The 22,579-nt window shown below is 44.5% G+C and overlaps 1 protein-coding gene across 5 annotated transcripts; it reads right to left on the reverse strand.

The window, feature by feature from the left end:
* Positions 1-691: 691 nt before the first annotated feature.
* Positions 692-22,130, reverse strand: znf410 (zinc finger protein 410). Of its 5 annotated transcripts, none has more exons than XM_041214673.1 (12): positions 21,978-22,125; positions 21,623-21,788; positions 20,112-20,192; positions 18,528-18,578; positions 17,090-17,225; positions 13,869-14,048; positions 12,881-13,046; positions 10,937-11,118; positions 8,622-8,711; positions 7,323-7,445; positions 4,137-4,280; positions 692-2,859 (listed from the first exon to the last, which is right to left on the reverse strand). In XM_041214673.1, exons 4-12 carry the CDS (start codon positions 18,558-18,560, stop codon positions 2,717-2,719), a joined length of 1,197 nt encoding a protein of 398 aa, XP_041070607.1. In that variant the 5' UTR covers positions 18,561-18,578; positions 20,112-20,192; positions 21,623-21,788; positions 21,978-22,125; the 3' UTR covers positions 692-2,716. The 5 variants fall into 5 exon arrangements, with proteins under 5 accessions (XP_041070607.1, XP_041070608.1, XP_041070605.1 ...); XM_041214674.1 differs by having other exon boundaries at positions 21,992-22,123; XM_041214671.1 differs by lacking the exon at positions 21,623-21,788 and having other exon boundaries at positions 21,978-22,130.
* Between the last annotated feature and the right edge of the window lie 449 nt (positions 22,131-22,579).

The raw sequence follows: 22,579 nt of genomic DNA on the forward strand, positions 1-22,579 counted from the left end.
GGCACTATGGTCTTGATTCTGGCTGCACTCACTGGAGGAGCCCTCCTCCCCATCAGTATTCAGAACCTTATACTGATTACAGACCAAGATGCTCTCGTGGGTCTCCTGAACCACCCACCCGCCTGCTTTTTAGTGTCTGTCTGGCTGTTCACCCAGTCCCTCTCAAGCTGTGGGGTGCCCACCTCCTGAAACATGCTATCCATATGTTACAGAACAATGAAGGGTGTAAGTACAGAGGACAATGGCTTGAATTTTGATCCTAATTTCATCAGGACTTAAGTTGATAGTCACCAAAACTGAATTCTAAAACTGGGAAAAGATTGTGCACTTTCAAAGTACTCATTAGAGGCCAAGTAACATCTCAAAGTATTTTCCAGAGCGAAGGGTCACAGTTGAGCAGTGGGGTAGGCAGATTGCAGTTTCTGTCACTCCCTGGTCTAAGCAGAGTTAAGTTTTCATAACCAGAGTTGTGCTGGAATGTTAAATCTGGAGGGAAGAAGAAAAGAAAACACAGCCTGACCTCATGCTCCTGTGGTTGTCAGCCAAGGAGTGTCGAACTCCACAGACACAGCCTTCCAATACTCAAACATCTACACTCCCACAACTGTTCTGTGGCCCAACGTGGATCACAACGTTAAGGTGTTAGGGAGCCTCAAAATTAATATGAAAAAAACTCGTACATAGGCAAACATTTCAGATTTACAGTCATTTATTAAAAAAGATTAGTACCATTAAATTGTCAAAACACAAAACCATCTGCTTCAAGCGTATACCTGCCTATGAACAGGGGCACTGTATTCATCCATCACTGAGGACAGTGACAGTCCTCAAAATAAAACTCAAGGGAAAATTTATAGGAATGCAAATAGAACCAAAAAAAAATTGAAGACTTAGGAGAAATCAGGATTTGGCAATGGCCAAAATAAAGTTCAGTGCTACTACTAGTCAATATTCCTGATTTCTGAATCCCGATTGTTTCAAACTTTTATGAACCTTTAAAGGTTATTCAAATGCAGTACAAAATTCCTTAACATGGAATATCACAACTTGAAACTCATGACCACCTCACAGTTACAAGGCAAGGCTAGGGAGGCTTTTAGACACCTCCATTATTGGTGTATAACATACACATTTCACAATCACGTTTTTAAATTCTGCAGCACCATGTTTCTTGTTAACACTTGAAGATGTCACATGGGCAATAGACCTGAAACAAAAGATTTTCATATTTCTAATTTTCTCTCCTGAAGGTGCCAACTGTGCTGGGAGGGAACAATTCCATGGACACCGGGCACCCTCCCATTCACTTGAATGGCCATTCTTCATTCGTGACTCAGGCTATTCCAACACTAGGAAGATCACAGCCCAGCCCGATTCGGTTGTCATCTTGCATTCACATTTCATCAGGAAGTCACTGAATGATGATCGGGAGAAGCCTCCCCAGCTGAGCTGGCAATTGATACCACCCCACTACCTATCATGGCAAGAACAGGATTGAGACTTGGACATTTCAGTCTGTCTGGCTCACTATCCAAACAACCATTCATCCACCAAGCCTAGCTTCATATTCAGTTCCATCTTACTCTTCAACATTCCTCTCCACTTCTTGGCACCAACCACCTCCTTGAGCCACACCGATTTATTTTCCAGACCTCCTCCAGCGCTGTCAAGAAGGCGCAAGTGGAAGTGGAGGGTAGCTTTCTTTTCGACTTTCTGTTCGATTACCTCTGCTTACTGCCTCTCCAAAACAATTTGATGCAAAACAGGAAATCACAGCAGAGAGGAGACTGCAACAAAATCTGAGCTGTGCTACTTCCTGAAGCAGTGAAGTGGAACTCTGATGTGCCAACCCTACCATGCTACATTTGAACGGTAAGGCTCCAAGTATTCTGAACGCAGGTCTCAGGACTGATGGCATAACCATCTTTTATTTAACCCAAGTATAGCAAAAGTCACTTGCACATATCATACCAGTATTTTGCATGCACACGGGTAGCATTCAAACCGGATTCTAGGCAAGGGGAAGACATTTTAATAACTCGCACGCAAAGCCTGCACTGAAATCCATCACTAAACCTACACATTCACCAGGAAGGCAAAGTCGGCAGCTCCGTCACTTGTAGCCACAGGCCACCCACTTCTTCAGGCTTGCTGTCACTCTCAGGACGGTGGGGATGCACAGCTCAGACGACGGCACAAGTGGCTTCACAGGAATGAGACCTTAAGAGGACAACTTTTTGAGCACGGGCCATGGAGGACAGGATATATCAAGGATTCTACCGGTACCCACTTATATCCGGATCTACATGTTGAGCTAACGGAGCTCATTGTAACCCAGCATGTGAAATTAAGTGGCTCATTGTAAATAAATACTGGACGTCTTTTTCTTGACTGCTCCAAGGAGAAAAGTGGTCAGAATATGCTTAATCTCTTTCACAGAGGACATCATCAGGATCGTGCATTCATGGGTAAATACCTCAAGAAGAACAAGATAAAGAAAAACATACCCACCACTACCTGCTCTCTCTCTCTCTCTCACACATAATCACAGGTGAACCTATGCCCAGGTTAGTCATTTTAGTTAATGAGAGAGGCTGTCAAGCTGTGATCAAGGGGAACAGTTTGATTCTCTTCGGGAGCAGCTTCACTTTTGCAATGTTCTTTAGCCACTGTAGAGCTCTCAACCTCCATTTAAAAAAAAAGGACCCGTTGGCATTCACTGTATTATCACGGTGACTACTTCCTCGAAAGAATGTCCTGTGGTTGCTATGGTAACCAGGTGATGCGGTTGCGGTAGAACTACAACGGATGCTGTGGTTGCTGTGCAAGAAACCGAAGGAGAATTCTCAGGTAACACTTCTGGTAGGAGAAAAAAGAAAATACGTAAACATTTTCAATACACTTCCTCCAAAAAGGGTTAAATTATGAAGGCAGGTTGCAAAGAGTTCAGAAAGGAGTTATATTGGACTGGAAACGTTAACTCTGTTTCTCTCTCTCAGATGCTGCCAAACCTGCTGAGGTTTTCCAGCATTTTCTGTTTTATTTATTTTTTGCAGCATCTGCAGTATTTTGCTTTTATTTGCTACAACAGCAGGTCAGAGGCTAGGAATCCTGTGGCAAGTGACTCACCTCCTGACTCCCCAAAGTCTGTCCACCATTTCACAGGATGCAAGTCAAGAGTGTGATGGAATACTCTACACTTGCCTGGATGAGTGTAGCTCTAACAACACTCAAGAAGCTTGACACCATCCAGGACAAAGCAGCCCACTTGATTGGCACCACATCCACAAAGATTCACTCCCTCCACCACTGACACACAGTGGCAGCAATGTGTACCATCTACAAGATGCTTTGCAGGAGCTCACCAAAACTCCTTAGACAGCACCTTCCAAACCCACAGCCACTATCATCTGAAAGGACAAGGGCAGCAGACACATGGGAACACCACCACCACCTGGAAGTTCCCCTCCAAGTCACTCACCATCCTGACTCGGAAATATATCGCCACTCCTTCACTGTCGCTGGGTCAAAATCCTGGAACTCCCTCCCTAACAACACTGTGGGTGTACCGACACCACATGGACTGCAGCGGTTCAAGAAGGCAGTTCACCACCATCTTCTCAAGGGCAATTAGGGATGGGTAATAAATATTGGTCTAGCCAGCAACGCTCACATTCCATGAACAAATATATTTAAAAAAAAGACTTGTATTCTCCTTAATACTAGATATTTAGGGGTGATCTAATCGAGGCACTTAAGATGATTAAGGGAGTTGATAGGGTAGCTTGAGAGAACCTATCTCCTCTGAGAGGCAAAGTTCAGAACAAAGGGGCATAACCTTAAAATTAGAACTGGGTCATTCAAAGGCGCTGTCACTCCTTCAAATAAAAATGGATCAACTGCTCGTTCGACAGGAGGGAGAGAAGGGAACAATCATAAAGCAGGTCAGCCCACGGTAGGCAGCTGCAGAGTAGCCATCAAATCAAGAACTCTGGGGGCAGGTTTCTGAGTGCACCTGTGAAGCAAGGAGAGGTGCATGACACAGGAAGAGGGTGGGTGAACAAAGAAATGAATGACACAAACAAAGTGCACACTTAATTTTTGAACTCGAGTAGTAAATGTGATTGAGCACATACCCTCCTCTGCTCCAAGTATACTATGCGGTAACACCAAAGGCTGTGCTTCCAGGCTTGATGGCGGCGCCACAGTAGCCGTAGCTACCGGAAGTCCAGCAGGTAACTCTGGCTCATTTGCCGCACCAGTATCAGCCAGTGGGTGTGCTTTTGAAGATACAATAGGGAGAATGGCAAAATTAGCACTTGAAAAACTATTGCGTACAATATAACCACCTTCTGAAAGATAGTGGGCACTATGCCACAGGAAATAGCATTATTTTCCCAATCCCATTGAAAGACAACTGGTTGGAAGGACAATGACTTGCCCTTCATTATTCAGACGATAGACACAGATGCTCCTCTGATGGTCCACTGAGACGATCCAAACATAGGAACACAGGAGCAGGAGTAGGCCATTTGGCCCTTTGAGTCTGCTCCACCATTCAATAAGATCACAACCGATCTGGTTGTCGACTCAGCTCCACATTCCACACATAAAGCTCCCACATTCAATCCTCACTCTCTGTTGGGTAAGACGATTTCAGCTAGGCCAAGAGGTGCTAGATCTGGAATCAACTGACAATTGACAAGTATATAGTGTACTTAACATAGATAAATGTCCCAATTGTGGGGGTGGGGGGAACGTGCTTTGGCCAGAGTGCCCAAACCTGACTCTTGTATTATAATCTCTGCCTGTGTGCAGCCCCTGCCAATGCAAATAAGAACTTGTCAACCTTAAGTGTCACTAGCTTTCCTAGTATTTTTTCCTCCAGTGATATTGATTGTTTTAAGTTCCTCCCTCCCTTTTGTCTCTTGATTTTCTAGTATTCTTGGACCACTTGTTCTGTCTGTGGATACAAAATACTTGTTCATTTCCTTGCCATTTCCATGTGCCCCATTATTAATTCCCCAGTGTCATCCTCTAAAGGACCAACACTCACTCTGGCTATTCTTTTCCTTTTTAGATACTTGTAGAAGATCTAACTGATGGTTCATATTTTCTTGCTAGCTCGTCTTCATGGTCTAATTTCTCCCTCTATTTCTCGAAAATTTTCCCAATCTTCTGGCCTGCATCAATCTTTCAATTTGATAAAGCAGAGAACAGAGGGTGGGGTATCTCCCCTTGTGATGACTCATGTGTTTTTGGACACACGTTTTTTTGTGTGTGAAGTCCCTTGAAGGTCAAAATGGGCTGGGGAGCAGTTTGAAAGAGGGTTAATAGGTTTCCTGATTTTGACATCATTAGATTCCAAGAACTGTGCAGGCAACCTGGGATTGCCATGGGGAAGAACAGCTACAAAGTAATGAGTAAATAGAAAGCTAACTGCCATGGGGTTGGATCAGCCAGTGTTTTCAGTTTGGCAGTTCAGAACACAGAATTAGTAAAGAGGAAATGGCTGCTGGTGAATGCGACTCAAGGACTGAAATGTTTAGATGGGAAGCGAGAGATCCTACATAGCGGAGGCAGAATTGGAAAGACTGCAAGATTGCATGTGGTCCCACATTTGTGTGGAAAGTAATGAGAATGCTTGTAACTACATGAGGAGTCTCTTTCTGTATCGACTAAAGTGAAAATTACCTTTTCATTTGAAATATCCTTCACCTGTTAATTAATGTTTGAATAATGTTGATTTTAGTGAGTTTGTCACAGCAGAAGTTTTAAAAAGTGAAATATTGTAAAGTGGTTTTCTTTCTGTTGGTGTCTCCGAAATTCATTTCTTTTTAAAACGTCCCGGGTCCCTATGGAGGTCCTTGCCCGGGTCCCTATGGAGGTCATAGCCCATTCAACAGCATCACAGTCACGGATTTCCCAACCACATCCCAGGTTTACCATTGACCAGACACACAAATAAGAACAGGTCGGAGGCTAGGGATTCACACTCCCCAAAGCCTGTCCGCCACCTGCAAAACACAAGTCAGTGATGGAATACAGGTACACTCTCAGGACAGAGGCCATGCTGGATTTTGCCAGATTTCAGTGTCAGGTGGGTCAAGCATTGCATGGAGGACTGGAATAGACAGGCATGCAAGCGGCCAAGTGGATAACAAGTCCAGGGCCATGCAGTAGCTAGCCAAATTGTCCAGGTAAGTTAATTTAAATTGAGTAAAAAAAATGCACAGCACATACTACAAATGTCCAGTTTTTGGACAATTCCAGTTTTCAGATAGCCAGTCTTGAGAGCGTGTACGTGTACTCATCACTTGCCTGGGTGAGTACAGCTCCAACAACACAAGAAGTTCGACACCATCCAGGGCAAAGAAGTGCACTGCAGTGGCAGCAGTGTGTACCATCTAAGGTCGGGTGCTTTTTTATTTTATTCGTTCATGGAATGTAGGTATCACTGTCTAGGCCAGCATTTATTGCTCATCCCTAAATGGCTTCTGAACAAGGGCAATTAAGAGTCAATCACACTGCTGTGTGTCTGGAGTCACTTGTAGGCCAGACCAGGTAAGGACGCCAGATTTCCTTCCCTAAAGGACATTCGTGAACCAGATGCACTTTTATGACATCATCAGACTTTTAATTCCAGGGACTCCCCTAAAGTCCTGACTTGGAACTATAACTGCCATTCCTTCACTGTCACTGGGTCAAAATCCCTCCCTTATGGCACTGTGGAACCAGATGGACTGCAGTGGTTCAAGGCAGCGGCTCACCACCACCATCTCAAAGGCGATTAGGAATAGGTAATAAATGCTGACCTTGCCAGCAAGGCTCATATCCAATAAATGAATGAATAAAAAAATGGAAGTACTGCATTAACCAGCTTGGGCTCTAGGGTCCTCTTCCTTCCCATGCTAATGGGATGAAATCTCATCTCTCTGTTGGATGTCATGCTTGTTAGTGAAATTAGTTTATGTTAGATTAATCTGGTTTCTCGAGCAGCGTAACTTAAGATGAACTGGCCTTGGATCAACAGCCTCACTACAAAGGTCATACAGACAGCTGGTATCTGAAGCAAGAGCTTTAAAAAAAAACATACTGGTGTAGTTAGGGATTGCTCTGAGTTGGATTGCTCATCTGAGTTGGAGAATGTGAGGGTGAAGCACATTGTCTGGGTGGGGTAATGGGAAATTCCACTTTCAAATGTGCATGATCTATGAATGCTTGATGGTTGGAGGCAACAGGGTTTAATAAGTGGGAAAAAGCTCCCTTCCCCAGCACTGGGGTTCCTCATTTAACACACCCATCCCTCCACCACTACCCACCTGTGGCTTCTTCTTGGTCGCTGAGGGGTACAAAGACATTGTGGTATTTCCGCAGGTGGACATTCCTGCTGCCGCTCTGAGAAAAAGTCTTGCTGCAAATACTACAACGGTAAGGCTTCTCACCTGTAATACAGTTACCCATCTCTTTAGGATCGTGTTCTGCATTTCTGTTTTAGTGCCATTTATTTACAGCACTTTCCACTGAGCATGGCACCCTCCATACAAAAGTATTTTTATGCCCTTTACTCAGTGGTCAAAACATGGAACTCACTACCACGGAGTTGTTACGGCAAATAGCAGATACGTTTAAAGGAAGGCTGGAGGCATGTGAAGGAGAAGGGAATGGAGGGAATAGATGAGGAAGGATAGGTGGAGGTTCAAGTGGAGGATAATGCCAGAACGGACAGTTGGGTCTACACTATACATTTAACGTAATTCAATGTCTACCCCTCCCCCCACCCCCAACCCCTATCCCAACACCGCCCCCCCCCCCCCAAACCTCCCCCTCCCCACCGCCACCCCCCCACACACACACACACACACACACATACACCCACCACCACCCCCCCAACCCCAGCATCAACAGTGGGACATGGAGCAAGAAAGAACTTGGTGTGGATGAGGACATGGACATTAACAGTGTGGAGGATGGAGTGCTGGGCTGGAGAGCACTGTAACAGTTGAATGGTTAAAGGTAACAAGTTGACACCTTGATGTGATTGAGTTTAAAGGTATCAAAGGCACGGATGAAAGCTTCAGCAGCAGATGGGATGAGGTAGAGATGATGGTGGCTAATGTTACGCAGGTGAATAAGGTGGCCTTGGTGATGGAGGAAACGGGGTCAAACAGGATGCTAAGGTTGCCAACAGTCTGGTTAAACCTGAGACAGTGGCTGGGGAAGGAAATGGAATCAATGGCAAGAGGAGAAAAGTTTGAAGTGGGATAGCTTTGGTCTTCCCAATCTTTAACTGGAGGAAACTGCAGCTGGTCCAAGATGCTAGGATATTTCTGGACAGATGAAGCAAGGTGGACCGAGTGGGCACCTACATCTTAAACTATCTTACAATTTTGCTAGATGAAATAACAGTCTGCGAGGGCCCGTAGAACAAGGCAGGCACAAGAGAGGAGCAGCAGCAGCAAGAGCAAAGACACGGAAGGAGGACTAAAAAGATGGAAATGACATAATGAAAATTATTTCCCCATAACAGGGCATTGTTCCCAAGTGCCCCTAAGGGATGCAAGCAGCTCCTCTCTGTTTAACTTCTTGTCGTTCTCGCAGCAAGCACAAGAGCTCCGTACCTGAGTGTATGACCATGTGTTTACGAAGACTGGAGTATTCTGTAAAACAGCGCCCGCAGCTTCCCGCCTCACAAACAAATGGCTTCTCTCCTAACAAAAGAAAAACACAGCAGCAAATATCATACTTCCCCAAAAGAGGATTTTTTTTTTCCTTTATCCTTTCACGGGATGTGGGCATTGCTGGCAAGACCAGCATTTGTTGCCCATCCCTAATTGCCCTTGAACTGATTGACTTGCTAGGCCATTGCAGCGAGCAGCTAAGAATCCTCACCTGGTCAGGAGTCACCTGACCAGACCAGGTGAGGATTCTTAACTGCCCACTGCAATGGCCTAGCAAGCCAATTAGTTCAAGGGCAATTAGAGACAGCAGATTTCCTTCCCTCAAGGGCATTACTGAACCAGACGGGTTTTTATGACAAACCAACAATAATTTCATGGTCACCATTACCGAGACTAGCTTTCAATTCCAGATTTTATTTTTTTCTATATTCGTTCATGAGATGGGGGCATTGCTGGCTGGGCCAGAGAACTGAGTGGCTTGCTAGGCCATTAATTGTATTTAAATTCCACCAGCTCCTGTGGTGGGATTTGAACCAGTGCCCTCAAAGCATTCTCCTGGTCCTTTGGATTACTAGCCCAGTGACATTATCACAATGCCACCAGCTCTCCCCCGTGTCAAGAATTTCTACAAAGATAGAGGAGTGGGAAGGGGAGTAGGTTCTCCTGCCTTCACTTCAGCTGAGGACTGGCCAAAAGTCCTTGAGAAGCAGTGTAAACTGTGGTTTGCACACTTTCTACAGAGTTTCCAGTGAATGGTACAGGTGGATTGTAAGAACTACATAAATGCTCCCCCATTGTTCACTCAGGATTTATCTTGGTAACTAATAGAGGGTTCCTAATAAGTGAACCTTAATGTAGTTATAGAGTCAGAGTTACACAGCACAGAAACAGGCCCTTCGGCCCATCATGTCTGTGCCAGTCATCAAGCACCTATCTTTTCAAATCCCATTTTCCAGCTCTTGGCCCATAGCCCTGGGGGTGCTAGTAAATGTAGTGGTTATGGTACTGGGCCAGTGATCCAGAGGTCACAAGTCCTAATCCCGACATGGCAACTTATGAAATTGAACTCAATGACAATTTAAACTTGCATTTATACATCAGGTCTTTCACAATCTCAGAATGTCTCAAAGCACTTCACAGCCAATAAAGTGCTTTTGAAGTGTAATCAATGTTGTAAACTGGGGAAAACAAGCAGCCAATTTACACTCAGCAGGCTCCCGTAAACAGCAATGAAATAAATGACCAAATTGTTGTTTTGGATCTACTGTTCTGTCATGGAGCCCAAACGATTTACAAGTCTTCAGAGAATGAAAACAGCTACCAGTTTCACCTACCAATGGCTCCTGTTCCACATTACAGAGTTAATGCATTACACCCTTTGTGCTGTTAGCTGGTTAAAACTTTGAATAACTAGTCTGTGGTGAATTAGATGGGACCAATGGTTCAACACCTCTGAATTCGAAAAGGCTGACTGTCAGGAATTAGTGGTGAAAAATCTGTTGGAATTTCCATCCGTGATTGTTGTCCAATGGAAGTGTATGTGTGCGAATGTCAGGTTCAGGCTCCTCTAGTTGAATAGCCTGCCTTGCCCTTCCCCATGAACCATGCTTGGCCACTTGGACTAGATATCAGAGGGCACAGGTGCCTCTAGACTCTCATCCCAGCAAGAAATTAAGCCTGAAGGCAAAAATAAAGTTGGCAACGGGCAAAAAGGAGAGTTGGAAAAACAGGCTGAATTATGAGAAAGGGTCATGAGAATTTAATTTATATCTCAGGGATGGGTGGTTCAAACAGTACAAGGGGAGTCGGGAACAGAAAGGAGATTGCAGCTATGTGTTACAGGTAACCAAATTATGAAACTGGCCTTTATAAACCTTTGCCCAAACTTGTGGTCATCGTACTGACTGGAATAAAAATTAAGTTCTTCCCAAAGAGTGATGAGACACAGCTTTGGAGCTGCTTGTACACGTTTCACATTTCACGTTGATTGTTAATCATTCCCTAACATCCTGTCCACCCCAACAGGGGACACTTTACAATCTCAAACCAACTTTTCCTTTGGTTAGAACAGTTTCAACAAGAATGAACAGCAATTTGACTCTTAGTGGTCCCTTGATCAGAAGAGTGGGACGGCTCATGGCGAGCGAGAAAGCGACAGCTCTGACAGAAAGACCTGTCATCCAAACGCATGGCCGACAGCTCAAACTTGCTCAGAATCATTAAAAAGGTGAAGACAGGCTAATGCCGGTTGGTACCAGTGTGAATTCGCATGTGGTTCTTTAAGTTGCCGGCTGTTGTAAACTTCTTCCCACAGTCGGCCTCGGGGCAGATGTAGGGCTTCTCCCCGTTGTGAGTCCTCATGTGGACCTTTAACCTCTGCAGTACGTAGAAACTCTTCCCGCATCCATCCTTTGGGCAGGTGAAGGAGCGATCGTTCCTGTGTGGAAAGATGGGATTTACTTGGTGGAAGGAAATGGACAGCAGGAACTATATGAAGCCCGTGTAGCCTTGTGGTGGCATAGCGCACTGGCAAGTCTAATATAAAAAGTAATGCAGAAAAATACCAGGCAGGTTTGTAAGGTTAACCATGCAGTTGGTGGGGGTGGGTGGGAAAGAGATAGAGAGTCCAAACGAGGCACAGGCATCTCGTTAAGAGTGGGGAAATAATGCAGAGTTTGATCAGAGGAGCAGAGAGCCTGAGAGAGACAGAATCTGAGTTTTTGCTCCTCCAATCTCAGTCTCCGTCTTTCCCACGCTCGCTGCTCCAGCTCCTCCAATCACAGATTCCCTCCCTCCCACTCTTGCTGCTCCTCCAGTGACAGAATCTATGATCGGAGGAGCAGAAAGGGCAGGTGGGGACAGGGCAGGGCAGGAGGGAGGGAACGAACCTGTGATTGGAGGAGCCAGGGCAGCGAGCATGGGAGAGGCAGGAGAATAAAGACCAAAAAAAACTTTTCCAGAAGTTGGAGAGAGAGAATTCTCTTCAGAGCAGAGCCTCAGTACTTGGGAGTCAATGGATAGTTGACACATTTTTCCCCTCCCTTTTGAATTATTTATTTTTAAAAACCTTTTTAGGATTCAATGATTTTTATTGAGAGGGGGTGGAGGCTGTCTCTGGCAGACTTTGGGAAGGACACGCTGAGCTGAGTCCTTTTAAAAATTATTTATAAATAATCCCCTAACTACCCACCACCCCCACCCCCACCCCTACCCCTCTCCCAGTTATACCAACCCTTCCATTTCAATATAAGGTGAGAGAGGGGGAGAGGGAGCATGAGGGAGAGGGAATGTGTGAGAAAGCGCACAGAGGAGGGGGAGTGCAGGAGTGGGAGAGAGAGAGTGCATACACACAAGAGAGGGGGAGGGAGGATATGAGCAGCGGGCAGCATTACTCACTTTCACACTTACAGCTCTTTTTTTTTTTAAATTTACGTAGGATTTTCCAGCTTCTTTTTAAAAAGTATCTTTAGTTTTCTTTCCAAAACACTCGTGCTGGACTTGGCTTTCAAGTTTACAAACTACTGCTGGAACAACCACCACCAAACAAAAAAGAAAAATATTCAATCCTTTCCAATGGCTTCTCCCTCCTTGATACTAAATTATTTTGAGAGTGAAGTTTAATGTAGAGAGATCTGGGGTAGAATGAGAAAAAATATTGTGGGAGAAATCCATTTTTTTTTTGTTCCTCTTAGGTTTCTCTTTGTGTTTTTGCTATATTTCTGTACACAAGCTTTGTTTGGCTGTCATGCGCCTGTTTTCTGCTTGTAAAAGTAGAAAGGAGTTCGTAGCGTAGAAAAAGTTGGGAATCCAGTCAGTTCAGAAGAGCCTGACTTTCCAGACCTTGAGTTTTCTTTCATATCAGCTGCTGGAGGACGACAGAGGTGTGAGGACTGAATTGGTGCAGAGTGAAGAAAACCAGTTTAGTTGTTGTTGGATTCTTGGCCGTATACCCAGCACCAAGTCTCTCGTTGGTTTAAAATCCTTCAATGGAGGCCTAGAACGAGGTTTCCTGTTTGAGAAACAGTTTGGTTTCTAGCTTAAATCTTTTAGCTCCGCTTTACATTTGAGGAGCCCCTGAAAAAAAAACACAAAGCAGCCCCCGCCGGAGAGAAAAAAATATATATATATATTTTGACCCCCTGCTCCCAATCACACACAAAGCCATGGTGTGCGGTCAAGAAATAAGCTTTTGAACTCACTTGTGTGTCTTCAGGTGGTATTTCAAGTGCGCGTGCCAGAGGAAAGTCCTGCTACATCCATCGTAACAGCACTTCAGAGTCTTCTCATTCCGTGGGGGGGCGTGCTGCAGGTCGGGTGTCAAGTCTTCCTTACAGCTAGATGAGTTACCGTTGTTTGCGGACTCTCCTGCGGACGAAAATCTCACGTCACAACCAGAGCCTAGGATACCTGCGCTTGGCCAGGAGGTGGCGGGCGAGCAGATGGCTGCAAATGTAACGGAAAGGTCGTGGAAATCGCAACAGTCGGGTCGCAATGCCGCTGGACCGGATTGTGAGCAGCAGCCAAAAAAAAAGGAATTAATTGGCAGTAATGCACTTTGGGATGTCCCAAGGCGGTGAAAGACACTATAGAAATGCAAGTTATTTTAAAACTTTCCCCTCCAAAATGTAAAAGAATGAAATAAAATAATAATAATAATAATAAATTTTTCGGGGAGACGGGGCAAGAAACCAAACCTAAGGTCTCACTGCTGACAAACTACCTAGATGACACTACCGAAAATGGGGGAGCGCCCATGGACAGTGAGCAATGAGGTGGTAGGGCACAGCAGCAATGCCCTCCCACGTGGAATCGGCCTCTACGCTCAGGCACAGAGGACTGCCCCTTCGAGGGAGATACTTGAGGGCAGCCCACACCTGCAGCAAGTCAGCATCTTCAGGACGGATGGGATGCCGGGGTGGGGGGGGGGGTGCGGTTTTGAACAGATCAACCGAGTGACGGCAGAACCAGGAAGATGAATGAGAGGGAACAGGGTGTTAAAAATTATTTATCGTGAGCGACGCAAAAATATGATCTGAAAATCTGAAGTTTAGAAAACCAATCCAAATTCATGATGCTCACGCGAGATGTAATTTCTAGACCACTGGCTGCACCATTGGGGTGGGGGGGGAGCCGGCGGCATTAAGTACCAGCATACGTCAGAAGCAAGAAAGACAATACAGTTGATACCTTTTGAATCCTTCACCAGTTCTGCCCTGGTCGCAGCTACGAGACTATCATGCGCCAATTCCTGTACACGGAGGTACCATGGAGTGCTCCCATCCGCGTTTTCACTGGAAGCAGTTGCGCTCCTGGCATCAGATGCCTCGGTTCGAATTAGCACTGCAGGATCAGAGGCAGAGGGGTCACCTGGGAAAAAAATAAAAACTCATATTTATAAGCACCTGCCACAACCTCAGGGCTCCTCAAAGCGCTTTACAGCCAATGAAGTGCTTGTTGAAGTGTAGTCACTGTTGTAACATAGGAAACGTAGTAGCCAGTTCACGCACAACGAGCTCCCACAAACAGCAGTGAGATAACGGCCAGATGGTCTGGTTTATTTTTTGTGATGTTGCTGGAGGGATAATCAACGGCCAGGACACCGGGGAGAACTCCCCTGATCTTCAAAGTAGCACCATGAGGTTTTTGTGTCATCTATCCGAGATAGCAGACGGGGCCCTCAGTTCAACAACTCATTCAAGAAAGGCTGTTTCAAGAGTCTAGCCCTCCCCGCCACATGGGACCGGAATATCAGACTGGATCTCGAGTTCCAATCCCAGGAGCGGGGGTCAGGTGGGAATGTGGCACGGCAGCAGGGTTGGCACTTAAGTGTCCAGCACAATGTGTTGTGAAATGGGGGTAAACAGGTTGAATGGGTGGGGGGGGGGTTTGTTGCTGTAGATAGAACATCATCCAGGGGTCCTGCTCCTGATCAGGGTCACCACCTCCCCTCACCACCGACACCAGTGCGAAGTCCGCATTGGGGAATCAGGTAAGCTACAATCAAAAAGCCTGCTGAGGATCACTAATTGGGCTGAGGTAGCAGAGGGCTAAACAGTCCAGCAAGAACTAATATCATCAGGAGACGGGGAAGATAATGGGATGGAGAGGTGGAATATTAAAATCATATTTTCTTCTTTAAAAAAAATTGGCAACTTACTAATTGCAAGTTTCCCCTTGTTTTAAATGTCTCAAACACTCCAAGCACTTGATAATTAAAAGGAAGGTATAATGAAAGTCTGGTTTATACAAAAATCATTCCAGCCCAGCTGCATGTGTTTGTTGTGATCTTATTATGCAAGCGAGCTTGAAAACTACACAGCGACTAATTGAAACAAACAGGCCTTTATATTAACATGGGGCAGAATTGGACTTCACATCCTGGCAATAAGACTGGGTAATAATAAGCTGATTGTGATTGGAGACACTTAGAGTGCTAAACACAGAGGGATAGATAGCATAGCACATGTTTGTGGAACAAACAGTGCAGATTCTTTCATCCAAGCCCATCAACACATCCTTCTGTTCCTTTCTTCTTCACTTGTTTATATAGCTTCCCCCTGAATGCACCTATATTATTCACCTCAATTATTCCTTGTGGTAGCGAGTGCCATATTCTCCACCATTCTCTGGATAAAGAAATAAAACTTTCTCAATTCCCTACTGGATTTATTAGGGACTATCTTATATTTATGTCCCCTGGTTCTGGTCTCCTCCACAAATGAAAACATCCCCGCATCTACCCGGTCAAACCCTTCCATAACCTTAAAGACTTCTATCAGGTCACTTTGTAATCTTCTTTATTCTAGAATACATTAGAACAGTGACTGCACTTCAATATTTAAGCTTTCTCAATAATAAGCTTGAATAATAAGCTATTATTGAAAAAAAAATTGTATGTATTCTGTTCAATCTTTCCAGACAGGATTAACTTCTCATTTCTGGTGTCATTCTAGTAAAACCTTTCCTTTTGTAGTGCCTCTATATCTTTTTTTCAAAATATATATATATAATGTAGCGACCCCAAGTGTGCTCTAACCAGTGTTGATACAAGTTTAATGTAACTTCTATGCTTTTCAATTCTTTCCCTCTAGGAAAGAACGCCAGTTTTTTGTTCACGTTTTAAAAAATAAGCTCATTAGCCTATGTCACTCCATTTACTGATATGTGTATCTGGATCCCCCAGATTTCAACACTTATTTTCCTAGGAGTACGTGGCCTCCTCATTCTTCCAATCGAAATGTACCACCTGACCCTCACACTTATCTGTATTAAAGTTCATTTGCTAATTACACATGCATTCTACAAATTTATTAATGTCTTCCTGGATTTTGTCACAGTCCTTCTCTGTATTCACTACATCCTGCAAACTTTGAAAAGATACTTCCGATTCCGGAGTCCATCTCTTTTACGTAAATGTGAACAACAGAGGTCCCAGCACCGATCTCGGCGGAACATAATTTCTTACCTTTGGCCAGACTCAGTAACTATCTTTAGCCCCTATGCTCTGTTTTTCTGTTTTGGCCAGCTTGCTATCCATCTGCCACTTGTCCCGACCCCACGTGTTCTGAACTTAGTCAAGAGTCTACAAGGCGGTACCTTATCAAAGGCTTGTTGCTCACTTTCTTTTGCTGCTTATTAAATATGGAGAATGGTTTTCACCTTTTCTCAATAAGCTTTAAAAATAACTTAAGTATTTGGGCACCTTTAATGACTCCTGCTGCAAAGTACGTCAGAGTAGACATCAGACAATATATAGCTCCAGGCCTCACCATTAAACAGCCTGCTCCCACACTCTCTTTGCTCTCACATCTGAAGAATGGCCACTTCCATTGAGAGGCTTCCAGTATCCGTATCCAAATTATAAATACCTGTTGAGCTAGGTCAGCACAGCCAAACACATCTCGGTGACTCAACCAAGAAAATGGGGTGATGGTTGGAAGTCAGGAGATAAGAGTTTGAAAAAGTAGATTTTGAATGGGGTTGAATTGAGATTAAACATCCAACTTCAAATCTACTTTGCATTGCTTTCAATCCTTGGACTACACAACTAACTCCTCCTGTCTCTTGTGTGCTCTCACTTTCATCCCTTGCCCCCTCTTCTTTAACTTGTTTGTCTGCCTCCTCTCCACTTCTGCTCTTTCAGTTCTCGCAAATTGACCTTTTTGATCAGAGAGGCCACAGAAGTTCATGTGGAATAAGGGGTGTTTGGCACATTGTTGGTTTGGAATATGGGAAGCATTGGCTCAAAGCCAGCAGTGGGCATTCAAAGTCAAACACCAACCCATGGTCCTTCACTGGCATCATCACTGTCGTGAGCATATCTTGAATAAAAAAATTATATAAATATACCCTGCTTCTTTATACAGCCTCTCACATTCCAACTTCTGAGAGGACTGTGTTCCACTTACCCGAGACTGGGGCTTGGTTGTCTAACGTGCTCTCACTGGCTTTGCTTGGAGGCAGATGTTGGGCAGCACCCTGTTCTGGCTCCTCAAACCCTTTGCCTAAGGGTATAAAAGTATTCTGGACAAACTGTACCAGCAACTGTAAATAAAACAGGTCAGGACATGAGTTGCTAGATCTAAACACACTTCAATGTTACTGATAACCGGTGGTGTAATAAAAATAAAATTAGGACAAGACTGAGTAAACGATTCAAAGGTTACATTAAATCATGAATGTTGTAGCCATGAAAATATCTGAAGCCACATCTCATTTACTCTCAAGGTTCTTTTAGGTCTCATTACATGATAGTGTCAGCACTGTGTCCCCCCAGAGTCAGAAGGTTGTGAATTCAAGTGCTAATCTCCAGAGTTGGACAGTGGAACAGGGCGGGTGGTTCATTATAAAGAGCCAACAAAGGCAGGGTGGGCTGAATGGCCTTCATCTGTGCTGTACAATTCAATGATATCAAACACGGCAGGGAAGTTGAGGACAACCAGGAGTTAGAGATATCAATTGTGACTTTGGCAAGGTCAGTCCAGATGTTGTGAGTGAGGTACTGACGAGCTCGAGGTTGGGGTAAGGAAAGGCAACTAAGAGCAGACACATGGTCTCAAGCTTACAAAGATATCCATGAGCTCTTGGTAGTGCAGTTCACCATGGAGTGAATAGCAGAAAGGGGATGAAGAAGTGGATACTCATTACCTTCCTCCAACAAAAAAAATACTTGCTTTTATACAGTGCCTTTAATGAAGCAAAAACACCCCAACGCACTTCGCAGAGGCATTAATCAAAATTCCAGAGCAATCCTGGAGTATTAGGAGGAATCAACCAAGGACAGTGGTCATGATTTGCCTGACATGGAAGGCCAAATCTGCCAAAGAACAATTAGATCAGTTGGGTGCTACTTGTGTTTGACGATGTCTCAGTGGGCAGCATTTTCACTTCAGTGTCAGAGGATCATGGATTCAAGTCCCACTCCAACATTTTGCACACAATCCAGGCTGACACTCCTATGCAGTAACAAGGGAGTCCTACACTGTCAGAGATGCCATCCTTTGGAAGAGGTACTGCTACTTTGGGTGAATATAAAAGATCCCACGGCGTTATTTGACCAAGAGCAGGGGAAGTTTTCCCTGTTGTTCCAACCAAAATTTATTCCTCAATCAAGGCCAACTGAACAGATTATCTGGCCATTGTCTCAAGGCGATTTGTGGGAGCTTGCTGTGTGCAAATTTATTGCTGCGGCTACAACAGTGACTGTAACTCAAAAGCACTTCATTGACTGTTAAGTGCTTTGGGACATTGAGGTCGTGGACGCTGAGGGGTTTTAACTGAACAACCTAAGAAACGTAAACTGGGACCTTGAATCACAATAAATTTTTAAAAAGTGTTGCAACTTACCTCGGGTCTGGATTCTAGTTCATCTGACAACATAGATTCAGCCTCGGATTTCTGTAAAGAAAAGCACACAATTTATTTTCAAGTTTTAACAATAAAAAATTATGGTTTCTCTGATGGGTCAGCGCTTTCAATCGCTGAGTTCTGTGCCACAGGCAGCTAACTGGTTTAATTCCTGGTCTACGCCAGGTTAATTGATCTCAGCAGGGGAGCACTTTAATTAACCTTAGCATCCCAAATAAGGGAAGAGCGGGAGGAAGAGAGGTGAACAAAAACAAACTGGGACACTCTCGCTCCCAATCCTTACCCCTGCTTGAAGTGTGGCATAGCTGGAAGGATGTAATCGAGGTGCCCTTGCTTGAAAGGCATGACGAAATCACCAACAAGGCACACATGAGCATAATGACCTCTTCTGAAAGGGAGTGCAGAAGGTAACTGCATCCACTAAGGATAGTTGCCAGCAGTGGTTCAATAGTTTACAGTCTCTGCACATAATGCCAGCCTCTTGGAACTGTGAAGAAGGAACCCCAAGCAACCACTTTTCTGCTGGATGTTTGCCCCTCTCTACTTTCCCCTCCCCAACAGCTGGGCACTAAGCTCTGGAATTCCTTCCCTGAACCTCTGCACCTCTCTACCTCACATTCCTCCTTAAACACACTCCTTCAAACTGTCCTCTTTGACCCAGCTTTTAGTCACCTTCCCTCTCCTTATGTGGCTCAGTGCCAAATGCTGTCTGATAACGCTCCTGTGAAACGCCTTGGAGCACTTTACTCCATTGTAAACATAAAGCGCTGTGATTAAAAGGGAATACTTCCAAGGGTCAGCCTGTATGTCACTGTTTTGTGACACTGAATGTGATCCCACATGCTGCACCTCACAGGCCAGTCTTATACCTGGTAAGGAGCTGTGTGACAGATATCTAGTTTATGGTTCATGTTAATATTTTAGAGGTAATGTTTATTTCTGGGAAGATTAAAGTTTTATAACAGTAGAAAATGGATAAATGCAACTAAAGCAGTTTGGAGTCCATTACACTTAAAAGGTTGGGGCTATATTGACTTGAGGGGTTAACAGTTGAGAGAGATGGAGCCATAAAACAACAGGTAACTGGGATTTCAAACTTCGTCTATTTTTAAACAAAAAGACACTGGTCCCTAACTGGATTGTAACAGTTTGTCCGTTCTCTGGTAGACTCCTAAGATTTTCACTTCTACGTTCCATAAGCTGATGTTCCCTAAAAAGAAACGGTTGGCAAATTTGTGAATTCTTAGTATGTCGAGACAATGACATGCACCAATAAAGCATCTTTAATTTAGTACAATGTCTCAAGGCAGTAAAATATAAGTTTTACCAAATTCACACACAGGACCGTGGAATTGTACAAGGAAGCCATTGGCCCATCGTGCCTGTGCCAGCTCAGTAAAAGAGCTACATAATAAGTCTCACTCCCTCTGCTCTTTCTGCATAGCCCTACTACAATGTTTTAAAATCTTTATCCCATTGCATCAGATTAACACACTGTCTCTTCTATGCCATCTCAACCACATCTTTTGGAATTCAGACAATCTTTTCAAAGGCAACTCTTACCTCAATTATATGAGAAGATGTTTTCTTTGGTGAGGTTTCTTTGCATTAACACTCTTTACTGATCTTCAAGGTATGCCCTCGCTGAAATAGAAAAATCAGAAATCTCAAACAAAATTTAACTAAATTGAGGTTTTGTGCTCATTAAAGGGAAAATAGTCAGCACCAGGGAATAAGAACAGTTGCTATTTCAGACACCCAATGTCAGCATCAAACACTCTACTCACAGGTCAGGTGTAGCATTGCCCCTGTACTCTGAACCAGAATAACATAGCTGAGCCCCTCAGAAAGATACCCACTCTACTTCATTGCTGTGGCACTTTCCCCCAAACCAACCATCCCAAACAATGGCATCAGCCGCAGTTCAGTTGGTAGCACTCTTGCCTCTGAGTCGGAAGGTTGTGGGTTCAAGCCCCACTCCAGATTTTTTATTGCATAACCCAGGTTGACATTCCCAGTGCAATACTGAAGGAGTGTTGCTGTGCTGATCTCAGATGAGATGTTAAACTAGGGTCTGTCTGCCCTTGCTGGTGGATGCAGGGGAGGACAATGCACCTAAGGGTATGAGGAGTTACTTGGCTTGACATAAGGATGTCCAGAAAAGGCCACATGGACAAGCTGGTCTTCTCCTAGTCGACACTTTCATCTAAATCATCTAATGCTCCAGAGACATGAGTTCAAATCCCATCACGGCAGCTTTAGGAATTTAAATTCGATTAATCAATAACTCTAATATAAAGCTAATCCCAGTAATAATGATCATAAAATAGTGACCATGACAACTATCATCAATTGTGGTAAAAAAAAAATCCATTGGGTTCACAAATATCCTTCAGGAAAGAAAATCTGCCATTCTTACCCGGTCTGGCCTACATGTGACTCCAGACCCACAGCGATGCAGTTGACTTTTAACTGCCCTCTGAAATGGCTTACTAGCCACTCAGCTGTATCAAACTGTTACAAAAAAGTCAAAGAAAAAAAAACGGGACAAACCACCCAGTATTGACCTAGGCACTGAAAACACCTTCACTGTCGCTGGGTCAATATTCTGCAGCTCCCTTCCCAACATCATTGAGAGTACCTACACCACATAAACTTCAGTGGTTCAAGAAGGCAGCAATTAGGGACGGACAATACGTGCTGACCTTGTAAGAGACACGATACCCTATAAACAAAAAAACTCCCCCCCCCTTTTATAGAATCTAACATTGCAACAAGAGGCTATTTGACCCATTGTCTCTGTGCTGACCCTTTCAAAGAGCTCATCAGTTGGCCCCAGAACCCTGATCTCTCCCCTTTTTGTAAGTTCCTCGTGAATTTGTTTCCCTCACCCTTTCTTGGAGATAACATTACATTCCTTAAACAAAAATAAATAAATTCCACCCCGCCTCCCCCTCTTGTCAATTATCTTACATCACTGTCCTCTGTTTATTGCTCTATCTGTCAGTGGGAGAACAGTTTCTCCTTATTTACTTAATCGAAACATTTGAACACCCGTAAACTCTGTGTTGTACCTGCATTAAATCTTGCCTTGAGGAGAACACATTCTCTATCTAGTCTTTGCACGAAACTCAAGTCCCTGGTACATGTCCTCTGCTCTTAACCCCGTTTTACTTGGAGATCACACTTGGTAATACCTTCACAGGCGGGACACTAACTAATAAGGTTCCGAATTCCCGACTGTACAAAAAAAAAGTGCAGGTGGGGAGGAGAGGATTAGTCGAGGAAGGGAAACATGAACATCAAAATGACGAATTGCATTCGAAACATGGTTTCTAATGAAAACAATGATACGGATATACAAAATAACAATTGCTCCTTCTCACTGAGTGGGTTAAAAGCCAATAGAGACGGTCATGACAGACTTACAGACACGAACGCACCAAAAAGGTGGATGGCCAAGATTCCTGGATCAGGGCCTTTCGCCCACCCATTGCCCCCTAGTTACGCGCAATTTTCAATGCCAAGCCTGGCGCTAACAGGACAGATGTGTCTGCTCTGCGCTGCGCCTGCGCCTGCGTCAGCCTCGGTCCCGCCCCCTCCCCACCCCCACCCCCGGTCCGCACATTGCTACACTCCGGGTACCCGCCCCTACGGCCAGCCCAGCAGCCCAAACTGCACGCCGCTAGAGCCCTGTCGAAACGCGTTTCCTTCTGACCGCCCTCACCTTTCTTTGCTGCGAGCTGTTTTGTCATCTGTCATGTACTGCCCTGAAAGGGTGGTGGACGCAGATTCAAATGTAACTTGGATAACTGCTCAAAACAAACAGGGCTATGGGGGAAGAGCGGGGCGGGGCGGGGGGTGGGGGGGTACTATTCGAATAGCTCTTTCAAGTCTGGCTAATTTCGACCACCACCCCCCCCTCCCCCTCCCCTTCCATCATCCAAGAAATGCTGAAATCACCACTTCTAACAGGCTGGTAACTGTCAGCTAACTGAATATTAGACTTTGTAGCCGTTTAATTCAAAAAA

This window comes from Carcharodon carcharias, chromosome 20, assembly GCF_017639515.1.
Source record: "Carcharodon carcharias isolate sCarCar2 chromosome 20, sCarCar2.pri, whole genome shotgun sequence".
Lineage (NCBI taxonomy): Eukaryota > Metazoa > Chordata > Chondrichthyes > Lamniformes > Lamnidae > Carcharodon > Carcharodon carcharias.